The sequence below is a fragment of the Anolis carolinensis genome, chromosome 4, assembly GCF_035594765.1.
Source record: "Anolis carolinensis isolate JA03-04 chromosome 4, rAnoCar3.1.pri, whole genome shotgun sequence".
NCBI lineage: Eukaryota > Metazoa > Chordata > Lepidosauria > Squamata > Dactyloidae > Anolis > Anolis carolinensis.
This window is the reverse complement of record NC_085844.1, coordinates 210,914,966-210,942,602: the sequence shown is the minus strand read 5'-3', so window position 1 is coordinate 210,942,602 and position 27,637 is coordinate 210,914,966. Positions and strand designations below refer to the sequence as shown.

At 40.5% G+C, this 27,637-nt stretch overlaps 2 protein-coding genes across 2 annotated transcripts in view; one reads left to right on the top strand and one right to left on the bottom strand.

The window, feature by feature from the left end:
- Window positions 1-22,845, bottom strand: part of pkp1 (plakophilin 1) — a 56,177-nt gene extending 33,332 nt beyond the window's left edge. Inside the window, exons 1-2 of the mRNA XM_062978694.1 lie at window positions 22,292-22,845; window positions 6,782-6,879 (exon numbers count right to left, since the gene is read on the bottom strand). Coding sequence (XP_062834764.1) covers window positions 6,782-6,879; window positions 22,292-22,508 — 315 coding nt within the window. The 5' untranslated portion in view covers window positions 22,509-22,845. The remainder of the gene's footprint in view (window positions 1-6,781; window positions 6,880-22,291) is intronic.
- Window positions 1-27,637, top strand: part of tnnt2 (troponin T2, cardiac type) — a 163,356-nt gene that overhangs the window by 90,628 nt on the left and 45,091 nt on the right. The window lies entirely within an intron of this gene.

Here is a 27,637-nt window from a genome sequence, read left to right as displayed (position 1 = left end):
AATCTTAAAGGCCATGTGGAACAGTGGTGATTTAGCTGCCCACTGGAAGCTCAGAGAGACAGAACCAGCCTGCCTAACTTCCTTGGGCAGATAATTCTACAGTCAAAGTGCTGTAATTGGAAATACCATGTTGTATGTCCATAGCAACCTAACTTCATTACATGTTGGAAAACAACAGGGCCTTCTCCAAGGATCTGAAAGTTCAGGCAGGCTCATACAGGAGGAGGCGGTCTTTCAGATATCCTGTCCCAAAGCCATTTAGGGTACTCAAGTTCTCTGGTTGACTCCCTTATCTGCAAATTTAAGGATTCTATCAGAAATTGCAGTTAAAATGGAATCATAGCAATACAACTCTGGTAATATCACAGTCAGTAGTTCAGTCTGAAATAGGGAGCATTGCTGAATACAAGGGGATTTCATTAGCACACTGTACTCCCCTCCAAAAAAAAATAAAACTATGCAAAAGCAATTGTAGCTTGACATGAAACAAACATTTGGACAGAAATGCACTACAAACAAATGATTTACTTTTCCACTGGAAACTTTTTTTAAAAGTGGAGAATATAAATTCAGGTGCTGCCTACAGAAGGCTTTATCATACTAGCATTTTAAAGCAGGCACCCCCACTTCTCAGCATTTTTGTCTCCTGCAGAATTCTGGGAAATATAGTTTTAGAAGTCTACCTCTCTAGCTGAGAATTTCAAAGGCCCAACCCAGAATTCTGCAGGAGGTAGAAGACGCTAAGAAAGCGGGGGTGCTCATTTTAAAATGCTAGTTTGATAAAGCCCTAAGGCTATTGTTGAGTATCCAGGTCAGACAAACTGTAAATTAAAAATGATGCATCAAGAATTTGTGTCCTCTCTTTTATCTAGTACACACATACCCATTTCCAATATAGGATGACTTAAAATTTAAATTGGATTAGAATTTGGCAAAAATCACTGAAATCTTCATATTTTTAATGAAAATAATTTGAAAGTCATCCATATTCTCCTTCATGTTAGTGCTGGGATAGCTATATCTATTGAATTTAGTCAATGCAAATTGGTAAAAAATATTTCAGTTCATTGTTTAAGAAGTTACCAAAATTCACAAATCATATATTTGTGATTGAATAAACTAGGGCATAAAATTCAAATGTAGGAAGAAAATAAAACTGTTCCAATTTCTGCTATAACTCACTCTCTCTGTACCTGGACAATGCTACCTGATTGCTATGTCCTACAGAACTGTTTGCATGATGATCATTGTGGCATCTATCAAAGTAGTCCCATGGTATCTGAGGTTTGGCTCCCCCCTACCCTACCATGTGTACCAAAATCCATGGATGCTCAAGTTCCATCAAATTTGGATTGCAGCTCCCAGAATCTTTCAGTTAGCCAAGCTGTCTGGAACTTCTGGGAGTTGAAGTCCAAAGCACCTGAAGGACTAACATTTGGAAGCCACTGTTCTGAAGTCACAGGTTGAGAATGATAATACTAGCATGCTTCAGTTGGGCCCCTAGAGCATATCACTCTTTAGTTGTGGAGATGAAACATAACTTTCCACCATAACAATAATAATGAAAACAATGCTAATAATACAGTACTTAAGCACTGAACGAATCTCATAGTTATTATTTCAGTAATCCAAGCCTGCACAACTTGTCACTTGCTTAGCTAAATGCAATCTTTCTTCTTCTTCCAGAAACATCAATTAAATATCTCTCAATCCCTAAATGAGTTAAGTAAATAATTATTATTGCAGTTCTTTACCAGGCAAAATGATTCATTGAGCAAATCAAGTAGCATAATAACTTATTCTAATTTTACAGTTTTCTGTGAGGTCACTTTATATCATATTTACTTGAGTCTAATGCACGATCAAATCTAATGCACACCTCAATTTTCAAAACCCTGAAATAAAAAAAGTATTTGCTGCCAAATGTAATGAGCAGTGGCAAAAAGCGTGCACTTTGTAATTGGGCCAAAAAAAGAGATGTACATTATTGTTGCATCCTGCTTAGAATTCCTTTGTTATAAACACCAAGGCTTCCAGCAATGGAAAAGAAAACCTTGGGATGCATATGCTGTAGATTGAATCCACTTTAATTGCCTTGATTCAGAGCTATGGAATCCTGGCTGCTGTAGTTTGACAAGGTTTTGAGCCTTCTCTGCCAAAGAATGATGACGTCTCACCAAACTACAAATCCCAGGATTGCATAGCATTGAGCCCTTGCCATTTAATTAGAGATGATGTCCCTTAAAGACAAGCTCCAGGTGCAGCTCCTGGAGCAACTTCCCATTTTGCTTTGGCTCAGCACTAAGATTACTGTATTACACAAATCTAAGTGCACCCCACCCCAAGGTCATTTACCCAAAAAATGTGAGCATTAGATTTGAGTAAATACAGTATTTTTCAGAAGTGGTTTACTGTCAGTCTGTACCCTGTTCAGCTGGAGAAAGGGAAGCATCAATGCAGATAACTTAGTTGTGTTCTCAGAAACAGAACACAACTTTGGGAGTTTCCAATTTCTATGGTTAGCACAGATCTGAAAAAGATCTGATTTTTAAAAAATCTGGTGGTTTGATTCTAGAGCAGGAGATGGGTTTTTTTAAAAAAAATTGCACAAACATGTTGACAGGGAGTGTCTCTTGGGCCAGAGGGAGAAGTCAAGGCAATGAAATATTATGGTATACCACCCTGACTGATATGCTGTGCACACCCTTGATCTGGCTTGCGAAATGAATTAGTCCTAGACTTACATACAACGGGAAAAAGAAGCTTACAACACATTCAGTTATCTCTTTCTTAATGTGTACCGGAGTTTTTAAACAGTTTTGTTGCAGATAAATCTTCCTGGAAAGTGACTGAAGGCAGGAGACCACTTTCAGTTCTATGTACAACTATCTCATGTTCAAGCTGGGAATCACACAGACCTTCAGATATTGTTGGGCTGTAACTCTCAACAATGGTGAAGAAGGGTGGGAGATATAGTCCAACATCATAAAGAGAGTGATATGATTTCTACGTCTACAGTAGTTACTGCATTTAGTTTTGCCTTGAGCTTCTGTAGGTTTCCCAGCTTTCAGGTCCTCGATCTTCTATTCCCCTGGGCTTGCTTATCAAATTTCCTGATCCATTCCTTCAACTCTCCATCTTCTTTAGTGCCAAACTCTATATCCAAGTTACATGACAAATATTAGTTTTCTAAGCTTGTACTAGGCATTCCCAACTTGTACCTAATTCTCCTTCCTTGTGGCCATCTTCTAAATTCCTTTGCCTCTATCTTTATGACTGCTTGTTTATTGGAGTCAGTTGAATTCAAGGGACGATTATATGGACTTCATCCCACAGAACAGGTCAAGTGTTTGGGAGGGTAGGTTTTCCATAAAGCTTCAGCATATTCCATTTTGAAATTAAATGGAAGATTTTTATACCTCCATAATCCTTCTGTCAACTTTCTTTAAGATTTATCAGTCTGATTTGCCATCACAAAGTAAAGACTTGTTTTCCCCCACTGTGCCTAAGTTCAACTTATAGCTTGAAAAACATATATTGAGGGTTTATTCTTGCATTCTTACATGAGGGAGGGGGGGAATGAAACTTTAGGAATAGATTCTGTCCTCCCTCCATGAAGACATCATCATTTTATTTACAAACGGGCAAGGGGGATTCCCATCATATGCTAAATTGGCTGTTATTGCAAGTTTCTCCATGGAGGAATTGAGGAATAAGTCACTTGCCAATTGACTAAGGAATTGTGGGAAAAACCACACTTTAGAAACAGCAAGATACCTCTGCTCCACGTTTGAAGCTCACTTCGTGTCAAGGGCACCATCGGTGACAGATTCTTAAGTGTGTAGAAATGCTTATTTAATGGTGTGTGATGAAGTCAAAAGATTCTGTGGTCCACATTTTTATGAGGTTTAAACAGAATATAGTCTCTTGGGCATCACTTACATCCAGCCATACTTGGATATATTGGCTTCTGTGTGTCACAGGCATGGACAAACTTTGGCCCCCCAGGTGTTTTGGACTTCAGCTCCCACAATTCCTAACAGCCGGTAAGCTGACTGGGATTTCTGGGAATGGAAGTCAAAAACATCCAGAGGGCTGAAGCTTGCCCATGCCTACACTATAGCCTTAATCCCAGACAGAGGCTAGCAGCAAGGCCTAGGTTAAAGCTCATTCCAAAGGTCAGCTAATCTCCAGGATCCTCCAAGGCAGTCACTTCAACCATTAATGTTCAAATAGCCATAACTAGAAATGAACAGAATATTCAGGGCGGTTCCACACAGCCCTTTAACTCAGGAGCAATCACGTTTTAAAAATACTTTTGTTCCCAGGTTGTAGTTTACCCCCCCCCCCCAGAAAAGCAGGGCACATGCTTTTCTGGGAGAGGGAGGTGTCCACATGTCCTGCTGGGCTTTCCAGAAGGGCACCGGGACACAAAAGAAAACCCCTTTTAAAGGCCCTTTTAAAAGGTCCTTCTCTGGAGCTATCCTGGCATGTGCCAATGATGCACCAAAAGAAGGGAGGGCTAGGAGTGATTTTCCTTCTCCCATTCTCCTGGCACATGGCTGGTACATGCCAGGAGAGCTCCAGAGAAGGGGGAGTGGTGGTCGGGTGAGTTGTTTTCCTTTTTAAAAGGCTTTTAAAAGGGGGTTTGTGAGGGGGTGTGGGCTGTCTTGGGTTTTTTGGGCTCCAGGAGCCCAAGAAACCTGAGACAGATGTGTAGATGGGCACCAGAAGTTGTGCAGCACGATTCCTGGTCCCATCTACACAGCCCCCACACCTGGAAAGACAATGATTTTCTGAAAGACTCTGGTCTTTCCAGCAGACAAATTACCTCAGCAGAAAGCAAGGTTTTTCTGCTTTGTGCTGAAAGCATTTGTTTTTCCCTGAGACATTGTCTGGCCACCACAGGGGAAAACACAGAAGGGTGTGCACTTTAGGTGCTGTCTGGATGCACCCTCAATCTTTCTCAACATCAGTTGGATCAAATGCCTGGACAAGCTGGGACTCCCTGTTGAAAACAAATGACAGCCTCTCCAAGATATTTTGGCCCTACCTGAGACTGCAAAGACTGGTGCATTTTAAAATTATTTTAGAAAATAAAAACATATAAAATATAGGTTGGTGACAGTACTCTTTAACACGGCAGCAACTGAAGACCACTATTTTTTCCTTCCATAATTATTTACAGTGAAGGACAGAAGTACTGATCTCATTCTGATTGGCTCTCCAGTAATATTTCATTGTAACATTATCAGGAATCCAACCAAAAATGATGTATTATTCACCATATGAAATCCTGGAAGGAAGAAAAGCAATGATCCCAGCAGTGACCCCAGCTGCAACTGTATTGGGGGTAGTTTTGGATATTTTGCAAAGGGCTACATAATAAACTTTTCTCTTTCAAATAGAGCTCATATACTAGTAACAGGGTTTCATCAGTGGATTGCTGTATTTCTATTTAATTTAATTTTGCAATCATAATCTTATTAATTTTCAAAATATCATGGAGAGTCACTGCATGCAAATGTAAATTTCAATATAATGTATTTAGGGTAAGGGTATTAAGTGTTCCTAGATCATTTTCTGCAGAGCAAGAGCAAACACTTGTATTATACTGCCATAGTATAGGTCATGTGAAAATTGTGCCAAACTGGATTTAGCCAACACCCAACTTATTTTCTTATTGCTTTTGTTCCCACCTCCTTCTTACTTGCACAGCATGTTTGCTCTCTTGTTTTTGTCTGAATCTGTCTGGCCTCTACTTTGAGTTGATACGGTACATTGCTAGGCATGTAATTTGCACCGAGTATCATTCTACCCAAATTGTAAATCCCCCCAACAAAGGATTTAGCATGCTTCAGCAGGAGACAGTTCTATGACTAATTAATGAAAAAATGTCTAATGAAAATAAATTAAAACATCTCATCAGACCCAACTTTCATTATAATGCAAGTTTCCTTTTCTGTGCTACATAGACAATACTGGCTTTTTTGCCATTTGTATCTGTACAGATTCAGAGAAGGGAAGATCTAGGGAAGATCTATAGATTGCAACACCCCCTAAAAAGTTATACAACAAGTGGAAGAAATGAGATAGGTCAAAGACCAGATCTGTTTCGTTATTTTGTTCACACAAGCAGTGATTCCCTAAATTGAATTATTCTAAATTAATATGGATACTGTTAAGTTACCTATAGAGAAGGACTGTACCCAAAGATACCACCTATGCATGGATATCATACCCCATATGCACGTGCATGCACACACACACAATATTGAAAAATTAGATAATCTTAATTCTTTAGAATTCGAAATCTTTCGTTTCCTTTTTTATGGTTGCTAAATGTGCCTTTAAAGTGAAATATTGCAGTACTGTACATCAGAAATCTAACTCATTAACTTGTCCAGGCAGCCTGTGAATCATACCAGTCAATGACACTGGATCCCACTGTCCCTGGGATTTCTCTGCCTCCCTGTTGCCAGAAAACACCACACCTTTATGGCCAGAAGGAACTGGGCAACTATACAAGCTAAACTATTGACTGACATATCAAATAGAATAATACTAAGATTTCATTTTTGTTTCAAAGAGGCTAGTAGGATTCCCACAGAGAAAACTGGAACACAGCAGTCCCTCCAATTTTGCAAATAATTGAAGCAATGAATGTTTAACTCAAAATGTGGAGGGATGGCTGTATTTGCTTTATTTTATTTTATAAAAGTAGATTCACTGTTTCTTCCCATTCCCAATACCATGCCTTTGATCATAGAGTAAACCTTACCGCATGACCCCAATTATTTCCTGTGTGGGCTTTGGCATAGTAGCTTCCACGGGCCGTTCCATAACTGTAACCATCACCTATACCATCATACAAGGAACCTGTAAATAGAGCAAAAGTATTAGATGGAGAAAAATATTATATTTGAATTTTGGTTCAAGGAAAGCACTTGTTCTTTCAGGGAAATAAATCTCCCATCTTCACCCAAGGCTTTAGTAAATTTTTAAAAAATGGAACTGGTGGATATCAAGAAAACAGCTGCTTTTTCAAGTGATAAATCTGTATTAGATGCAAAGCTTATCTGAGGAGCTATAGAAAAGTCAAAGCCAGCTCATATTTGGAATTCAAAGCATTGAATTTCAACTTATGCTTAATTTGTACAGCATGTCATTTTAAATTAGACAAATTTAAATTGTTTCCCTTGTTATGGAACCAATTTAAAGCCATTTAGGACAGTGTGATCCTACTATCCATAGATAAAATATCCAAAGTTTAATGACTGACCTCATCACATTGGGGTTTAAATATTCCCTTTTGCCTCTTTTGGACGGGGCCTGCCAAGTGCCATCAGATGATGCTGGCTTGGCCCCACCCCCATTTTTCTCGAAATGGAGAGGAAGCCTCTGCCACCATGGAGAGGAAAGTGTATTTTGGGTAGCTCCAATGGAGCTACCTGCATGTTGTTGCCCTTTCCTCCATCTAATGGGGAAAAGGGTAATGCGCATTGCCACCCTTTCACCCTTATGATGGGGACAGGGTGCCAGTGCATCTTGTTGTATCCCCACCATGTGATGGTGGAAAGCGGGAGAGTGCGCAGGGCTCCACAAGGCACCCCATGCGTCTGCCCTTTTGCTGGCAGCGAAACGGCATGGACCCAGAGGCCGTGTGAAGAGGTCCTTATTATCCACTCTCTTAAAAATATTAGCCTTCCCCTCAAATTGTTTGTTAACCTCTCTGTTTCCTCCATTGTGATCTATGGTATGCTGCTGGCCTAAGTATAGTCACAATATTATCCACAGTTTCAGGTATCTATGGGAAGTCTTAAAACATATCCCCACAAATATGGGGATCATACTGTACATCTCAAATTATAATTATTTCATTAAATAACATATTTTGGATGTTGAGGGGGAAAACATTATAATATAATTCGAAAAGACATTTTACCTGTTAGTCTATCATACCAAGTCTAACTTTCAGTTCAAGAATCGAAAATGGATTGAAAAATTATCCCGTATTAATATGGCATTTGCATTTAGGCTAGAAAATACACTATCTGGCTACACCACAGTGTAAATAGTATTCTTTCTTCCATCTATTAATATTTTAGTCCTGTTAATAAATAACCTGAAAACAAGGTGGTCCATGCCTTACTTACATCTTGTATGGATTACTGCAATATACTCTACGTGGGGCTGCCCCTGAAGACAACTCGGAAATTGCAACTAGTGCAACAATTGGCAGCCAGACTCTTTATGGGAGCAAGCCATAGGAAGCATACTATGCGCCTATTAAAGCAGCTCCACTGGCTGCCTATAAGTTTCCATGCCCAACCTACAAAGCCCTATACGGTACAGGTTCAGCCTATTTACTAGACTGAACCTCCCCCTATGAACCTGCATGAGCTCTAAGATTTTCTGGAGAGGTCCTCCTCTTGGTCCTACCTCTATCACAAGTGCAGTTGTTGGGGACGAGGGAGAGGGCCTTCTCAGTTGTGGCCCCCTGGCTCTGGAACGCCCTCCCCAGGGAAATCAGGCAAGCCTCCACACTTCAAACTTTTCAGAGAGAATTGAAGACTTGGCTTTTCGAACAGGCATTCAATAACGGCTAATAGAACATCCAATAACTGAAGGACCTAACCTGGCTGAAGTTTACCCTGGTGTTGATATTAATTGACTTGTGTATGGACAGTCTAAAAAGGTTTGTATACTATGGTTTTATCGTCTCACTTTTAACCTTGTAATGTTTATTGTTATTTTATTTTGATTTGATGTGGTTTATGTCAAATTTCACTGATATTTATATTGACTATGCTATTGTTGTATTTTTATATTTTATGTTGCTGCTGTTTTGTAAGCCGCTCCAAGTGCCTCTAGGGAAATGGGGCAGGATATAAATAAAGATATTATTATTATTATTATTATTATTATTATTGACACAACAACATTGTATGACACAGCAAACAAGATAGATATGCTGGATTTCATATCACAAAATCACAAGTCGAACACTTCTCAAGTGTTTAGGACTGTGTGATGTATTTTCAGATGATGCGTGCAGATCCCAGTAGGGTGGCCTTTTGCAGTTGGCAGATCATACTTTTGTCAATGTCTATTGTTTCCAAATGCCAGCTGAGATCTTTTGGCACGGCACCCAATGTGCCCATCACCACTGGGACCACCTGTACTGGTTTCTGCCAGAGTCTTTGAAGTTCAATCTTGAGGTTCTGATAGTGGCTGAGTTTTTCCTGTTGTTTTTTGTCAATGCGGCTGTCACCTAGTATGGTGACATCAATGATCCAAACCTTTTTCTTTTCCACAACTGTGATGTCTGGTGTGTTGTGTTCCAGAACTTTGTCAGTCTGGATTCGGAAGTCCCACAGTATCTTTGCGTGTTCATTTTCCATTACCTTTGCAGCTTTGTGATCCCACTAGTTCTTTACTACTGGGAGGTGGTACATAATAATAATAATAATAATAATAATAATAATAATAATAATAATAATAATAATAATAATTGAAAGTGAGGGCATAAATATGCCTAATGGCCAAACAATAAAGTGTCACCAGCCAGAGGCCTATAAATATCTGGCCATATTACAGTTGGACAACATCAAGCATGAACATGTGAAAACTGTGGTCAGCAAAGAATACACACAAAGGGTCAGAAAAATTCTCAAAAGCGAGCTCAATGGAGGCAACACCATCAAGGCCATAAACACCTGGGCCATACCTGTCATAAGATATACTGCTGGCATCATAAACTGGACACAGATGGAACTGGACAATTTGGACAGAAAAACAAGAAAACTCATGACCATTCATCATTCACTGCACCCTCGCAGTGATGTTGACCAGCTATATCTGCCTAGAAGATCAGGGTGCAGAGGACTCTTACAAGTAAAACAAGCAGTCAAAGAAGAAGAACATGCCCTGGCAGAATATGTCAAGCAAAGTGAAGAACCTGCTTTGATTGAAGTCAAAAATCAGAAACTCCTCAAAGCACAGCAGACAAAAAACCAGTACAAGAAAGCCACACTACAAACTAGAGCTGACAGCTGGCACAACAAAACATTGCATGGGAAGTTCCTTGACAAAATTGAAGGAAAAGCTGATAAGGAGAAGACCTGGCTGTGGCTCACAAATGGGACCCTGAAGAAGGAGATAGAAGGCCTGATCCTTGCAGCCCAGGAGCAAGCCATCAGAACAAATGCAATTAAGGCCAAGATCGAAAAATCAGCTGTTGACCCAAAATGCAGACTGTGCAAGGAAACTGACGAAACCATTGATCATATCCTCAGCTGCTGTAAGAAAATTGCACAGACAGACTACAAACAGAGGCACAACTATGTGGCCCAAATGATTCATTGGAACTTATGCCTCAAGTACCACCTCCCAGCAGCAAAGAACTGGTGGGATCACAAACCTACAAAAGTATTGGAAAATGAGCACACAAAGATACTATGGGACTTCCGAATCCAGATTGACAAAGTTCTGGAACACAACACACCAGACATCACAGTTGTGGAAAAGAAAAAGGTTTGGATCATTGATGTCGCCATCCCAGGTGACAGTCGCATTGACGAAAAACAACAGGAAAAACTCAGCCGCTATCAGGACCTCAAGATTGAACTTCAAAGACTCTGGCAGAAACCAGTACAGGTGGTCCCGGTGGTGATGGGTACATTGGGTGCCGTGCCAAAAGATCTCAGCTGGCATTTGGAAACAATAGACATTGACAAAATTACGATCTGCCAGCTGCAAAAGGCCACCCTGCTGGGATCTGCGCGCATCATCCAAAAATACATCACACAGTCCTAGACACTTGGGAAGTGTTCGACTTGTAGTTTTGTGATATGAAATCCAGCATATCTATCTTGTTTGCTGTGTCATAATAATAATAATAATAATAATAATAATAATAATAATAATAATAATAATAATAACTTTATTCTTATACCCCGCCCCATCTCCCCAAAGGGACTCGGGGCGGCTTACATGGGGCCTTGCGGCATAATTCCAATGAATCATTTGGGCCACATAGTTGTGCCTCTGTTTATAGTCTGTCTGTGCGATTTTCTTACAGCAGCTGAGGATATGATCAATGGTTTTGTCAGCTTCCTTGCACAGTCTACATTTTGGGTCATCAGCTGATTTTGGCCCTAATTGCATTTGTTCTGATGGCTTTCTCCTGGGCTGCAAGGATCAGGCCTTCTGTCTCCTTCTTCAGTGTCCCCTTCGTGAGCCATAGCCAGGTCTTCTCCTTGTCAGCTTTTCCTTCAATTTTGTCAAGGAACTTTCCATGGAATGTTTTGTTGTGCCAGCTGTCAGCTCTAGTCTGTAGTGCGGTTTTCTTGTACTGGTTTTTTGTGTCCAGGTTGGTTCATCAAGTGCTCTGCTATGGCTGACTTCTCTGGCTGAATCAGTCTGCAGTGCCTTTCATGTTCTTTGACTCGTGTTTGGGCGCTGCGTTTGGTGGTCGCTATGTAGACTTGTTCACAGCTGCATGGTATATGGTAGACTCCTGCAGAGGTGAGAGGATCCCTGTTGCACCCCAAGGCATGGTATATGGTAGACTCCTGCAGAGGTGAGAGGATCCCTGTTGCACCCCAAGGCAGCGTGAGCACTCGAAAACCAGACAAGAGCCAATATAGCACACTATATATAACACAAGGCTGGCAGAAAACAGAGTTCTATCCACTGGAAATGCTTCTTAGCCATCAAGGTAACAAAGTTGTTAAAGCTGAGGCAAACTTGAATCAGGAAAAAGGAATAACATCCAAAGTAAAGTCAGGGTCTACTCGAGAGTCGCGGTACGGCACGGCACGACTGGAACTGGAAAACTTGACTTGAAACAGGAACTAGGAATGGAGAAACCTTTCTCCAAAAAACATTGTTAACACCGCAAGGAAATCTACCGAACAAAACACTTTTAACAGATTCTGGGCTGTTCAGAATTTGGGAAGTACAAACTCCCAAAACTTTCCCAAGGGAACGCTACCCATTTTCCCATCTGTTTGCCAGTCTCTGGCTGTGGTGGATTTCCTGTTTTGCACTTCTTTCTCTAGTCACAAAATCTCTACAATTAAAAACCCCGTTCCCAGGCGTTTCTTCCACATCTGGCTCTATCTGTGCGGGAGGACTAGAAGAATCCTCTCCAATTAACAAATCTCCAGCGTCAACATCTTCAGGCACCTGCAGCTGTAAAGGACCCTCTGTGGAGGGTACAATGTCAGTAAATTCCTCATCATTATCTATGTCAAAGTGCAGGTCCCGAAACACTGCAGGCCTTGGTGCCCTGGCTGGCTGGGACCTAGCTGGCTGGGACCTAACAATCCCTCTTGTCCTTTGCTGAATGTTGGATTTTCTTATTGTGTCTGTAGATAGTTTGTTGGTTGCGTTACTTCATCAGTTTGCCTATGCAATCAGTGGTTCCCTTGATGTATGGTAAGAACACCTTTCCTCTGGGTGGATCTTTGTCTTTACTCTCATGGCTTGTTCTTGGCCTTACAGCTCTTCTGATGTCCATGGTGGAGTATCCATTGGCATGTAGAGCCCAGTTTAGGTGGTTTAGTTTACTTTGGAGGAGGTTCGCAAATTCTTTGTGCACAGTCTGTCAAGGCTTTGATTGTGCTTCTTTTTTGACTTGGGTGATGGTTGGAGTTTTTAATGAAGGTATCTATCTGTGTATGTAGATTTTCTGCAAACTGTGTGGCCCAATTGTTGATTGGGTTTGCGGATGACTGGAACATCTAAAAATTGCAGTTTTACTTCATTTTCTTTTTCCATGGTGAATTGGATGTTGGGATGGATGCTATTGAGGTGGTCCAGGAACATGTTGAATTCTTCTTCTCCATGGCTCCAAATGGTGAAGTTGTCATCCACATGTCTGAACCATATAATAGGCTTTTTTGGTGCTGTTTCTAGGGCTTGTTTTTCAGTGTTCCATGTAGAAAGCAACATGTAGAACAGAAGCAACATCTGATATAGAATGCAGGTAGCTGATTCCAAAAGTGTCACTTTTCTTTTCTCTTCCTGTATGATTTTTCAACATCTTTTGCATGATTAAGAAACCACTGGAACTTTGCAAGCTTGAATGAAGTGTTTTATACTTTTTCGTTGGCTAATAAAGCTATCACTGTTTGTGGATTTTATTTTGCTATAAGTCAGTTGTACAGTTAAACAAATTATAAATAAGATACATTCAACAACTAACTGCTATTTATGCAGTTACGTAAATTATAAATAAGATGCATTCAGCAATTATTCATATCTATACCGCATGTTATTGATACAAAAATGTGTGTCATTTTTAATGAGTGTATGATGAGCTATTAAGCCAGCCCTTATCTTTTAAAAGGCTTTACCCCAAACAGAACATGTCATTTTTTGAAGATGTATGGGACATCTAGAGAAATATGTTATATTGTGAGTCTTTCCCATTCATCAGCTATGGTCTTCAGTTACAAATCTTCTTAGGAGGCAGAGCAGGCTAAATGGCTGATGTTGTTGTGATTGTTTCTGTTGTTGCTATGCTCCATCATTGTAATTGTTTTTGGAGTTATGTGTTTGCATTCATAGCACTGGATTCATCATCATCAAATTCAGCCTCTAATTGCCTTTTGCAATATGAGGTTGTTCTGTGCTTGAAGACATTGCAATTGCTAAGAGCAGTGTGGCCTCACAGGGGAAGGAGAAGCTGGATTTCATTACAAGCCTAGCAAGTTTCCTCAGCCCTAAGCATTTTTGTACTTGCTTGTGGAACCTGTGTTAAATTTAGCTAAATATGAACCCTGTTGAAATTAGAAATGCTACAAGGAAAAGGAAATCTGCATTTTAATAATGGAAAGACAATGTGGGCTAGTAGTACATACAATGTTGTCTTCCGGGGCTGTGGTTTTAGGACACATTATGTACTCCTTTGCTGTAATTAAGGTCTGGCCTTGGCTATTGCCTGGAACTAAGATCCCTGAGAATGCTATATCTGAGCTATCTTAAGGAGGTGGACAAAAGAAATAATGCAAGTGTAATTAAATGAATAAATTCAGCTAATGTTAAAAGGAAATGGACACCTTCAAATACACAGTGGACACATGCCATAGCAGTTTCTGGTGCATATTGCAGCTCCAAGTGCTTATGACCAAATGCTTAGAGATACACACTTCCTACACATTGTATATATTTACATGGCAAACATTGATACAACTGTAGCAAACAAAGTTGCTACTTTACCCATGAAGTCAGGAAGCTGATTTTCCTTAAACCAATTGTTCTTTCTTCACCTTGTCAGCAAAAGTTAAAATGCTGCTTTGAGTGTGCTCTGATAATCGACTAAGGAACCCACCAAGATTAACTTCATACGGAATGAATGTATATGGACCACTGTCAGTTATGGTTTGACATATTGTGGCTCTGTGTTTTTTCTGAACATGATCCCCAATGCAAAAATTTATTTAATGGCAATCCAGTTCTTTATTGCTTCTATGGGAAACTGGTAGGACCCAAGGACCAGTGTGCAAAACTGCATTATCCCCTCTATGATTCTGTTTTGACCTAGCTGTTACATAACCAGGCTGGAGTTACAAGCTACCATGTACGCATTTCTTTGTCTACTAGCAATAGTTTTACAAGGGAACATTCTTCTCTTCTGGTGATGGTATAATTACGAGATGGCCCTCCTGTACATTTCATCAGGTCTTCACATGTAATCTGACAGACTTCACATATACCTGAAGCTTTCAGTCCGTGTTAGAAAACAAATTTTATTGCCATGATCTACTTGTGATCCAATGACCCTAGGATGCAACAAGGCAAACCTTTCCTATGCAAGTACATGCAATGTGAACTACATTTATAATCACACTTCTTGAGGACAATGTGCAGCCATGCCAAAAACATTTACATTTGATGTCTACTCCATTCACCCATACTCTTTAACTGATTAAGGACACTAGGTGTGGAATATACACAAAAAGCTCCTATGGCTATTTGTGTGGAAATGGTAACACTACACATAGAGATAAACAGGCAGTATTACCACTTCCATTGAAATGAATAGGGAAATATAGGGTTGTTGATGAGACAGATGTTCAAACCCTGCCAAAGTTGAAGAACACAAAATCTATAAGACATTTCAAAGAAATGTCTGCTAATAGTTCACCATTACAGAACACACATGTGCAACCAAACATGGACTATGGATGCTGCTATATGTCAAATGTGCATCAATATTCAGGGATTTGTAGCTAAATTTTTGGATTTGGATGCTGACATTTTACAGTGTGCTTGTAGTAAACATGCATATTTAGTATATGTTAATGTTCCTGTAACCACTACTACTTGGACATCCTAGAGATTTATCAAACTACTTTAAATAGATAAATTGTCTCTTCCCTACTAACTCAGCACATTCCCTACAATTCACATACAACACTAAGCAAACACTATTTCTCAGAATATAAAGTGTTATTTGATATTACATCTAATAGATGTGGCTTGATGCCATATCAATTTCTTGGGGATTTAATGTTTACAGCTAAGATGGTAGCCAGTATAAACATATTGTTACTATATTGCTTAGATTATTTCCTGCTCTTTAGGTATATATGTGGAAGATTTTCAGCAGTGCCAGTTAAAGGCACACAGGGATATTTTTGTCTGTATACTAGTGTGCAGGTAATATACCACATTTTAACACCTTTGTCTACACCAGAAAAAAATCAGAAACATTTTTCAGATGCCTATAAAAATAATCTATACCTCACAAAATCTATCAATCCTTTGCAATATTGTCTATATTAGAGTATCTAAAATTACATTATTCTTTCCTAAACAAAAGCCACTGCCTGGAAAATTAGCTTTATAGGTCAATAATTAAAAATACCCAGGACAATATCAGATCTAACATATGTCATTTTTTCTCAACTGACTGCATCTCCAGCTGGAATGAGTACTTCCCAGTCACCTCCCACAGCCAGTAAATGGCCACAGCATCAACTCCCCCAAGTTTTGGCATGTGCCTTTGGGGAACATTCTGGATGTTGCACAAGAAGCAGAGCTGGCCCTAGGTATTTTTCAAGTGTAGGCGAACAGAATTTTGCCCCCCCCCCCTCAAAATCAATCACTGAAAAATAAAAGCATTGGATAAGCGGAAATGTTTGATAATAAGGAGGGATTAAGGAAAAGCCTATTAAACATCAAATTACATTAAGATTTTACAAATTAAGCACTAAAACACCATGTTTTACAACAAATCAACAGAAAAAGCAGTTCAATACCTTGCGGAGGCAGGCCACAGGAGACAGGAGTTGCCTCGATGGCGCCCCCAACAAGATGGCGCCACAGGCAACTGCCTAGTTGGCCTGGTGGTTGAACCGCCTCTGACAAGAAGTTAGTGAATAGTTCTATATATAGCATTGAAAACCAGGCAAACACATTCAATGATGACCAACCATGAAATAATGAGCCAGATGCAGAGATTTTATTTTGAACAAGGGCCATTTTATTTGACCTATTAAATTCAATTATTTTGAGTACAACAAGTAAGGGGGGAGGCACCTGATATGAGTCTGGCTGAGGGCCAGATGTCGATCCATGACCTCCTCCTCAGTCTCCTTTGGATGAAATGCCTGGCTCTTGAGTTCTCACCTCAGCCAGCCTTTTTCTCAGGTCCTCCCCTCCAAGCCACTAGCGGGTAACACCCAGGTTATCCCCATTTACAAGTCACAGGACCTAAAGAAGCTGCTCAAGAGCATCACCACCAAAAGGGTCCTAATCTATCTCTCCAAAACCTACCATTACCTAGGAACAAATATCCGTTTAGTCCCTTACATCCATCAGGCTGGACAACATGGCCATCATTCCCTCTAACAGCTTGCTCAGCAAAAACCTGTTCCCTTCTAATGACAGGTGACTATAAAGCTTAGGTAATCAGAAAGCTATGTTCTGATGAGGAATAATCTGGATCAAAGAGGGAGATATTCTGACAACTTCAGATATCTTATACCAGACTACAAACTACTCACAATTTAAAACTAAGATACATTTTAGATTTTGCTTCCTATCATGTACTTACAACAATGAAATTATTCTACTCAATATCACTGTATTGCCAGCCAGTTGAAAAATTGAGAGTCTGTTGTTAAAAACTGATATGCTTAACTAATGAATAGTTTTGCTTCCCCAGATCCCCAAGCAATTCCCGCTTTCAGAATGGCAAACATTCTTGCATGTTTATGGATTTTCCTCCATTTTGGATTTTTATATGTGATAACTATGTAAAATATACTGAAAAGTTTCCTATCCTCCAGTACTAAAACTTACATAGAGATCTTTGTGCTTGTGAAAGCTTTATAGAAATGCAAAAAAATGAAGGAAGAACATTATAAATGTTAACCTGTCTGTTAAGAAATAACATTGATCATTTCCAGTGTTTTCCCATATAAAACAATATCATATTATTAAATAACTATTCCTTTTCTCATATCAGGTTCGACCACTGTGGGAGATACAGATGCTTATATCATTCTGCTTGTTTTGTATACTTGCATTATAGCAATAACTTTCTGCCCAAAATTGCTCTTCATCTGCTATTACTTATCAGTGTTACATCAGAACTCGTAAAGGATAACAATCTGGCTTTAGCAGTTTAGTCTGCATACATTTGAAAAAAATACTATTTTGTTATAAATCATATGTTTTATTGTGTAAATTAATCTGAAAGAAATTCACCGAGTTCGTGTATATGAGCTTAAAAGAGATTTGTATTGGAATATAAGTATTTTGTACTTTTCAGAACTCAATGATTCCCCTTTCTTGGGAATATATACTCCAAATGTAACAGTGCAGTTTTCCACATAGAAATGTGTATAAAATAGTAGCTTTGAGGGAAGGCATAGCATAAAATTTAAATGTACAGTTTACATACAGCTTCAAAAATAGCAAAAATGTGTCTGGACCTACTTATAAAAACCCAAGAAACACTGATACAGATTGCAAAAAGACTGATTCTATCACATAGAATTCTAGTTTCCTTTTCTCCAGCACGATTTGAAAAGCAGACTTGGAAAGCAATTTTTAGATCAGAATTTCCAATTGCAATAGGTCAGTGAAGAGTGTGTTTTTTTGATTATTTTTCTCATTATCCTTGTTCCTCTCCTTTCTATAGACAAACAATGAATGGAATGGGGAAAACAGCTGTTTTTTTTGCAACTTTATATATATATAGAAGAACAGTGTGGCATGAATGGGACATTCCAATTCTATCTCAAAAAGTTTTCTGGGAAGTCAATTTTAGTTTCCTCTTATAAGTGTGTAACAAAAAGGAAATATGCCATGCTTTTTATTTTTGTTCTGTTTCTCCACCCATTCTTATGAAATGTAATATCTAATAAGCAGGGAGGAAATCTCTATCTCCCTATCAACACTGATCTTCTTCTTTACAAAATCATCTTTTCCAAATCTCTTGTAATTTACTTTTTCAAAATGAAAACCAACATAATCTTGAGAATTCTCTATTATTTCAGCAATGAAATCCAGACCACAAAACCATGTTTTTCACAGCTGTAAATCACAACAGCACAACCTTTTGGGATACACCTAGTGTAAATTTGTAAGGTCAGATCTGCTCTCTTGCACACACACATGCAAGTGAACCTAGTTACACATACACTACAGCCCTGAGCAGAAGGATGCAGACATTTAAAACTCTCTATTCTTATCCATCAGATTTCTGGAACTAGGTGGTGAAGGTGAAAGCGTCTTACATTTTTCAGAAATCTTTGCCAAGGTTGCTGTTTTCTCTTGTCTAATAACACAGGAAAACAGTACAGCATAGAAAATTGGAGTAGAAAAGGGCTGCATATAGCTCAGGTTTGCATCCTAATCTAAGTAAACTACAGAATGCAAAGAGACTGTATAGCACCTTAGAGGCTTTAAGAATGAAACTAATGGCGTAAGCTTCATCACTTAAGTCTATTTTCTTAGATGGGGTATATGAAAAGCTATGCTACCTATTTTGTTGTCTCAGTTTCAAAAATGCTACAAGATCCCTTTGCATAGCAATATTCCAAACTAAAATGGCTATGTCTTTGAATTCTAAGGAAACAAAATTTGCTCTTGAGTAAAAATATTCGCTTCCCTAAAAGTAAGATCCTGTAAATTCTCGCAGTGTCCTAACAATGCTGGCAGAGATTATGGAGACAACAGTTGCGAAAGGAACAAAGGAAAAAGGTAGTCATTGTAAGCAGTAGAAGGAGAAGGCTGACAGCTTTGCACCATTAGAAAGTTTGGATTCCAGGAGACCGACAGAGCCAAGACAGAATGGGACAGAGAGGAGACTGTTCATATCAGCCTTTTCAGACTCCTTTGGCTCCATAAATCCCACCAGAGACTAGGTACACTACAAACAAGAGGCTCAGAATTGGCAGCCTTCTCCCACCATCACCATGTCAATCTCTTTGCTGTGCAGGCATGAAGAAAGTGACCCAATGAATAGAATGGGTGGTTGGTTACACAGTCACAATGCCACAGTAAGAACCCAGTCTTAACTTGCAACAAAACTCTTCCCTTGACTTACTGTAGCTGCTGAAGATTTGGCTTCTGTAGCACAAAATCTGTCAAACATAATGGAAAATGAAGAAAAATACAGCAAATACTCTTACTCAATAAGTCTAGCTTGCTTTATGGTTTTAGAGTAACAAAGATAGAATCATACCAAGGATTTGTAGTTTTGCTAAGTGGCCATGATCGAACTTATTTCCCCATTTACAATCCAGTTCACTCAACTGCAAACTTTTCTTTCACCAAAATTATGCCATTTCTGGAATGAAAGCCTTGTTTCTATGGAACACATGCAAAATAGCACTAAAAATAATGGGTGTTTCTCAACATAAGGCTCCGAGTGTTAACTATCAAAAAGCACTGTGCAACTATGCTATTTTTTTCCTTCAATTTAAGAAAACAAAGTGACTGGAAAATATGGGAAAGTGAGCAGTGTAAAATACAGTTATCACCTCCTGCAGTAAAATTCCAAGAATGAGGCTAGTCCTTGGTAGGATAAAAACACTGGGTGAGCTCTCAAAACACTGTCACCAATTAAAATTGAAAAAATAAATCCTAACACTTTCTTTCCAAGCTGTTTTTCAATTCTCAGAGTGCTGACATACTAAATACCCAATAAACTGTCCAAAATTCAGAGTCCACTTTGCAAACAAAAAAAAAACATTGTTCCCTAAAGATTATAAGGAACTTTGTATACAACTATCTTGTGTGCTGCTTCTCATTAGTGTTCTTAATTCAGGACCGGCCCGAGGAAACTGAAAGGGGTATGCAAAAAGTTTTTTTGCGCCCCCCCCCAATGCCGCGGGAGGTGGGGCCATGACTGGCCCCGCCTCCCACGCCCTAACCCCGCCTCCTGCGCTGGGTGGCCATGCCTCCTGTGGCGTGGGCGGTGCAGGAGGCGGGGCCAGGGCATGCGCCACGGAAGTTCTTCCAGGCTGCGGCGGGAGTTCTTCCAGGCTGCAGCCTGGAAGGACTCCTGCCACAGCGGGCGCACGTTGTGGGAGGTGGGGCCGGTCCTGCCTCCTGCGGGGCGCGCCCTGGTGCAGCCAGGCTGCGTGCAGCGGGAGTCCTTTGTCGCGGCCTGGAAGGACTGCCGCCACACGCAGCCTGGCTGTGCCAGGGCGCGCCCCGCGGGAGGCGGGGCCAGACCTGGCCATGCCTCCCACGTCGCACGACCCCGCCTCCCAGGTGTGGCCCCGCCTCCCAGGGGCCCAATAGCACCCCTGGGAAGGTGGCGCCCAACACGGGGGCGTGGTCAGCGTGCCATGTTGGGCCGGGCCTGTCTTAATTCATACCACTACATCTTCAGAATTGACTGCAACATATGCCATCTGCTGTGAGTAGATCAGAACATAAATTCCTCACAAGCTTGAGCCACAAGAATCTAAATGAGGTTCATAAATGTTTTTTTAAACCTGGCTGATTCACTGCAAAAACAAACAAATGAAGATACTTGGACCAATGATATTTCACATGTCTGAGGTGCTCTAAAATTAGATTTTAAAGATCCCATTCTGCATTTAATGTATTGGTGAGGCAGAGGCCGGGGTTTCAGGTTTGTTCAATAATAATACTAATTACAGACCAAGAACAGGCACCAAACTTCAGACTATGATTAACTGCATCTGCTGGATAATGTAGTTTCCGTCTGTAAGATCCTTTGCAGATCAAGTAACACCAAAAGTTTACACAAGGACTGTAGAAAAGGAAATCCTTGCCTGGAAAGTCACAGTGCATTTAAGCTGGTGGAACGAAAAGATAATGACAGCATTTGGCAAATGCAGTTTTATTCAGGCAGGCTTTGGGCAATTGATTGGTGGCTGTGGAAGGGACATTTGATGGCCATGCTGTAGTTTTCATTTTTGTTCTCTGATGTTCTTTAAAACTTTGCCTAAATTGTTGCCCAAGATAATAAACGGCTGTGGAATTAATTTGATCATGTGATAAAAATCTAATAATTGAAAGTAGGGTTTTAAATATTATAGTTCAATGTATTTTTAGTTCTCTTTAATACCAACTATATTTCTTTCCTTAAGGAATGCATACCTGCTCCAACTGAAGATTAGCAGATTTAAATAGAAAACCAGATAATCCCAAAACCTTTTCTTTAAGTTATTTTGTCCATTAATGATTCTACATATTTTGGGATTTTAGTGCAATTTGTTTGAATTTTAATAAAAATACTTCACTCTCTTATAATTCCGTGGAATTAAAAATGCTTAATTTTGACTGTCTTGTGCCCATTGTTTGCTCCAGGATCTTTCATTTGGAAATAATTATAAAATAATCATCACAGTATTCCAAAGTTGAAAAAGAATGGAAGATTTTTTGCTTCCAGGCTTTAGTTTCATAGCAGAAGCACATGCACTTAGCTCAACCATAGCCATTCAATTCAACCCACATCTTTCAAACTGTAGTCCTTCAATGTTGTTGAATTTGACCAGACTGATTATTGTTAGATTTGAAAGTTTTTCATCTGCAGAATTACTAAAAAGTAGAAATACCTTAAGTTTGGGACCTGAACATCCCTCGACAGACACTCATCTTGCAAGGACTTGCAAGATCTCGCTTACATCCTCACAGCAAAATCCCACAGACCAAATAAAATACAATCCCTGATGTCATCTCTTACAGATAAAGAAAAAATCCCACACAATGTCAAGCTCACTATGAAGTCAAACATATCAAACAAAGGGAGTTTCCCTCCCTATTCAGAGCAGTGGTAGGAATTTACCTCGGTTGGAGTGGCCTGCTGCATTGGATGCTGATGAAAGCGAGGTCTTTTGCTTCTGCCGCTTCACTGTCATCATCACCTGCTCCTGGACCCTTTGTTTTCCTGTGCCCCTTGTCTTCAGCTTGTGATCTGAAGGCAAAGCGAGGGTAGAATTGGCCTGATCCTGGAAGCACTCATAGGCCAGTGCTGTTTTCAGTGGAGCGGGAGAGTGAAGCATGATGGCAAATGGGGTTGAGGTGAAGTGGGATGTCACCTGGCTCTCCTTTGGGACTTTAAAGGCAATGCAAAACAAAACCACCAGCAGGTAAAATTCTTGATCTGATGTAGAACCTCACGGAGCCCTCCTTGCCATACGTCCCACTGCCGACAGCTGCTCTTTCCTCACACTCTGATCTCCTGTGTGTGAGTGATGAGGCACGCCCTCTGCCAGACTGGATATACAGCCTTCGGTCTATGTCTGCACACACCCACGACTTACTCTGGTTGCAAATCCCAAGGCAGCACAACATGTTCACTCAGGTGCTGTAGGCCTAATGGTTGTGTTACTGCTGCTCCTGATGTGACTCTGCTTTGAACAGCCATCATACATAGATGCCATGGCAGGTGACTAGGTTTAGAAAAGAATTAACAGTTTGAGAGGAATCTGGTGCTATATTATTTCATCTTTGGCTTATACTCCTGTCAAAAGTACTAATCTGAACACATTTGTGACCATGGTAAAAAAAAAAAAAGCTGGGTGTGACCTTCCTGAGAATTTTAGGCTAGAGCTGCCATGGCCTCTCACTTTTATGATGATGATGATGATGATGAGGAGGAGGAGGAGGAGGAGGAGGAGGAGGAGGAGGATTTATACCCCACTTTTTCTCTCCTCAAGGAGAGGGTTGCATATCTGAAGAACTCCATATTCCTTATCACTGGACTCTGATGAGCCATTTTCTTTTCTCTGGTTTGAATTAAGTCACTAGCTAAGAATTTGTGGTCACTTTGCTAATTCACAAAACAATACCTTGTATATTGTTGACAAAGAGAGCAGGCAGCTTTTAAGGGAACTAATGGCTCATCTACATGATAACCTAAATCCAGGGCTGATCCAGAGCATTGATGCTTGGGACCAGCCCAGGGGTTCAGCACAGCTGTTTACACACTCCATTTCCAAAACACAATAGCAGCCAGAGTGGATTCCAGACCATCCATTCAGCCCAAACCCAGTTCAGCCCTCCTGGATGGTCACCCTTACTTGGACTGAGTTTTTTTTTTCTGTGACAACTGACCACAGAGCTCTGAAGGGATTTGTGCCATCACCGGGCATGTTTGCTAACATCATCAAACATGTTTTGTTGATTCTACATCTTTTTAGATTTTATTACAATTTATTTGAATTTTAATACTTCACTCTTTTATAATTCAGTGGGATTAAAACTATTTAATTTTTGCTGGTTTATGCCCATTATTTGCTCCAAGCTCTTTCATTTGGACAGAATTATAAAAATATCAGCAGAGTATTCTGAAACTGAAACAAGATTTCTGCTTCCACTCTGAGTTTCATAGCTGAAGCAAAAGATGGAATATGCACTAAGCCCAGCCATGTCCACCATTCAACTCAACAGACATCTTTCAAACTCTAGTCACATGGCCAAGGGATTTCAGTTATGTGGGGCAAAATCAGGTTGACTGATTTGAGCCAAAAGTCCCTGGACATTATTAGGACATCCAGGAGTTACTTCTGGCCAGACTTGGGGTTTCTGACCTAAGTTTGAACTCCACATGGACTGTGCCATGAATTCTCTGAGACAACACTCCCATGGAATAAATTGGTTGCCCCAAATTTCAGCATTATCTAAGCCCACAGCCTCATATAAAACAGACCCCAGAACTGCTGTTTTCATACAAGGTCTGTTAAACATAAGTATGTTTATGTTGGCATTAAACATTACTGTAAACATAAGCACATAGTCACACATGCAAACTTTGATTCTAGTTTCAAAAATTAATTTGGTTTTTCCTGTGGTTTCATTCCTTTCAGTGAATAAAAATAAGCTCCCTACTGTGTTGGAGCCATCGTTGTTTTTTCACTAAATAGATTCAGGAAAAATAAGGATGTGAATCTAGAAGGAAGGATAACAAAGCAAAATGAGATCAAGGATCATCAGTAGGCCATGAAGCAGTGATTAAAGCATAAACATCTAAATATATTATACCTTCAAAAATAGGCTCAGTTAAGGATAGTGTGTTTCCTCTAAATTAATGCCTAGAGGAGGTAATGGGCTGGATGAGAAAAAACAAATTGAAACTAAAACCAGAAAAACAGAAGTTCTTGCCATCAAGGGTCCTAATCTGGGGATGGAGGTGCGTTGATCAGTTCTAGATGAGTTTACACTCCCCTGAAAGATTGTGTCCATAGCTTGGATGTGCTCCTGGATCGGTCTCTCCAAACGTCAACCCAGGTAGATGCGAAGGTCAGGAGTGCTTATTATTAGCTTTGGCTGATATGCCAGCTGACTCTCTTCCTAGATTTGGTGAACCTAAAGATGCTTATGTCGGCACTGGTAACCTCAAGATTGGCCTTCTACAGTATGCTTTAGATTGGGCTGCCTTTATGCCAAGTTTGAAAACTCCAGTTGGTTCATAATATGACAGCCAGATTGGTTACAGAAACATCTAGAGGTGAGCATATTACACTGGTAACCAGGGCCGGCCCCACCATGGAGGCACGTGAGGCCGCCGCCTCGGGCGCAGGTTCGGGGGGGGGGGGCGCCGTCAGGCTGGGCAGGAGGCAGGGCACCGCCCCGATGGTGCCCCGCCTCCCGCCCAGTGCGCCCTGGCCTGGCTGGCCTTGCCCGGCCGGCTGCCGGCTGGGTAAAGCCAGCCAGGCCACAAGGCTTGCCCAGCCAGCTGCCACAAGGCCAGGGCGCAGTGGGCGCTGGAGTCTGGCCAGCTAGAAAAGGCCAGACGGGCGAGGGCGAATAGCGCGGGAGGCGGGGCCAACTCTGGCCCCGCCTCCCGCGCTATTCGCCCTGGCCCCGCCTCCCACGCTGCGTGGGAGGCGGGGCCAGGGCACGCTGGGGGCGGGGCCAACTCTGGCCCCGCCTCCCACGCAGCGTGGGAGGCGGGGTCAGGGCACGCTGGGCAGGAGGCGAGGCCAGGGCGCGGGAGGCGGCGCCGGTGGGGGGGGGGGCGCTTTTCAGCACCCCCGCTTAACATTAAAATTTATCTCCGGCCGGCCCTGCTGGTAACCTCAAGGTTGGCCTTCTTCAATGTGCTTTAGATTGGGCTGCCTTTATACCAAGTTTGAAAACTCCAGTTGGTTCATAATATGACAGCCAGATTCATTACAGAAACATCTAGGGGTGAGCATATTACACCCACTGACTTCTGATTCATTTATGGGCAAAGTACAAGGTGTTGGTTTTGACCTTTAAAGCCCTATGTGACTTGGATGCAGGTTACCTACAGGGTCTCTTTCTCCCATACAATCTGCCCTGAGCTCTTAGGTCTTTTAGGGGATATCTGTATACTGCGCAGCCTGCCAGAGCCCGACTGTCACCTGTCACCCAAAGGACCTTTTCATTGGTTGCCCCAAGACTGTGGAATGATCTGCTGGAAGAGCTCCAATAGCTAAATGAGCTCTCAAAATTTAAAAACCATCTAAAGACCCATCTCTTCCAGCAGGACTACCCAGTCAGTTTTAATCATAAATTTTAAACTAGTGTCCTCTATTTTGATATTTGTTCTGTGTATTTTAATATGTATTTTGTAGAAATATATTTTAATATGTGGATTTTATAGAATGTTTTAGATGATTATGTGTTTTAGCTATGCTGTAACCTGCCTTGAGCCACAAGGAGAGGTGAATGAGAAATAAAGTTATTATTGTTATTATTATTATAGTTCAATAATTTGGAAGGCAAAACAAAATCAAGTTCTTTGTTCTTAGCTTAGAGGTCTTTTCTTTCTTATTTGCTTGTTTAAACTGTCTATATTTGGTCACTTCAGTCCAGAAAACTTTCAATGAAACAGTCATGTATGTCTACAAGGATTAAAGAAAACACACTAGATAATAGTTCAGAAAATTCAAATAAAATCCATAATTTAAGAAGAAAGAAAAGTTCTTGCAATTGTCACTACTTCAATCTAGTATCTTGTTTCCTGTCAAGTCTACCTAGCTCATCCAGTAGGCATAGGCAAGAACATTGTGTCTTAAAAAGATTCCTTATTTGGAACAAAGAGAAGAATACAATGATAAAACTTCAATTCCCTGTACAAAAGCATACTGAAATCTAAATAAACAGAAATACTATAGAGACTTAGATTGTTAATTTTTTTTTAAAAAAATAGCTCTCCTTCAGAAATGGGAAAAATTGAGAGTTGTGAAGTCAGGACTCTCCCAGACCTTGAAATGTCACTCTGAGTTTTAAATTGGCTCAGCCCAGGGCTGGCTAGGATCTGTGTGTTGGTTGGCTGAGACGTGATTGCTGCTGTTGGTGCTGATTGATTTCTTGGTATGGTGGGAATTTTAATAAACTTTCCCTGCTCAGTTTAAAGTTTTGTAGCTGTTTTCCTGGTGTGCCCTTGGTGGGTGCAGGAGGAAAAAATGTGGGTAGGATCTGATTCAATAAGTGTTAATAACTTCATCCTGTTTGCCTGGAATGAAACAATGGGTCCTGGCTAGCTAAACAATGAATCATTGAATCATAGAGTTGGAAAAGACTGCATGGGCTATCTAATCCAACCCCCTGCCATGCAGGAAAAGCACAATCAAAGTACCCTTGACATATGTCTATCCTCTTCTGGACACATTCCAGCTTGTCAATATCTCTGTTAAATTGTGTTGCCCAGAATTAGACACTATTCCAGGTGAGGTCTGACCAAAGCAAAATAGAGAGGCACCATGACTTCCCTTAATCCCCATACTCCTTTTGATGCATCCCAAAATCTCATTGGCTTTTAAAGCTGCTGCATCACATTGTTGGCTCATGTTCAACTTGTTGTCCATGAAGACTCCAAGATCTTTTACACATGTACTGTTGTTGAGCCAGGCATCTTCCATCCTGTACCTTTACATTTCATTTTTTTCTGCCTAAATGTAGTATCTTACATTTCTCCTTGTTGAAATTCACTTTGTTAGTTTTGACCTAACTCTCTAACCTGTTAAAGTCATTTTGAATTTTGATCCTGTCTTTTGGGGTATTAACTATGCCTCCCATTTTGGTGTCATCAGCAAATTTGATGAACATGCCTTCTAAACCTTCATTCAAGTTATTAATAAAGCTGTTGAAGAAAACTGGGCCCAGGCCCCTGTGGTACCCCACTAGTCACTTCTTTGTAGTATGAAAATGAACCATTGGT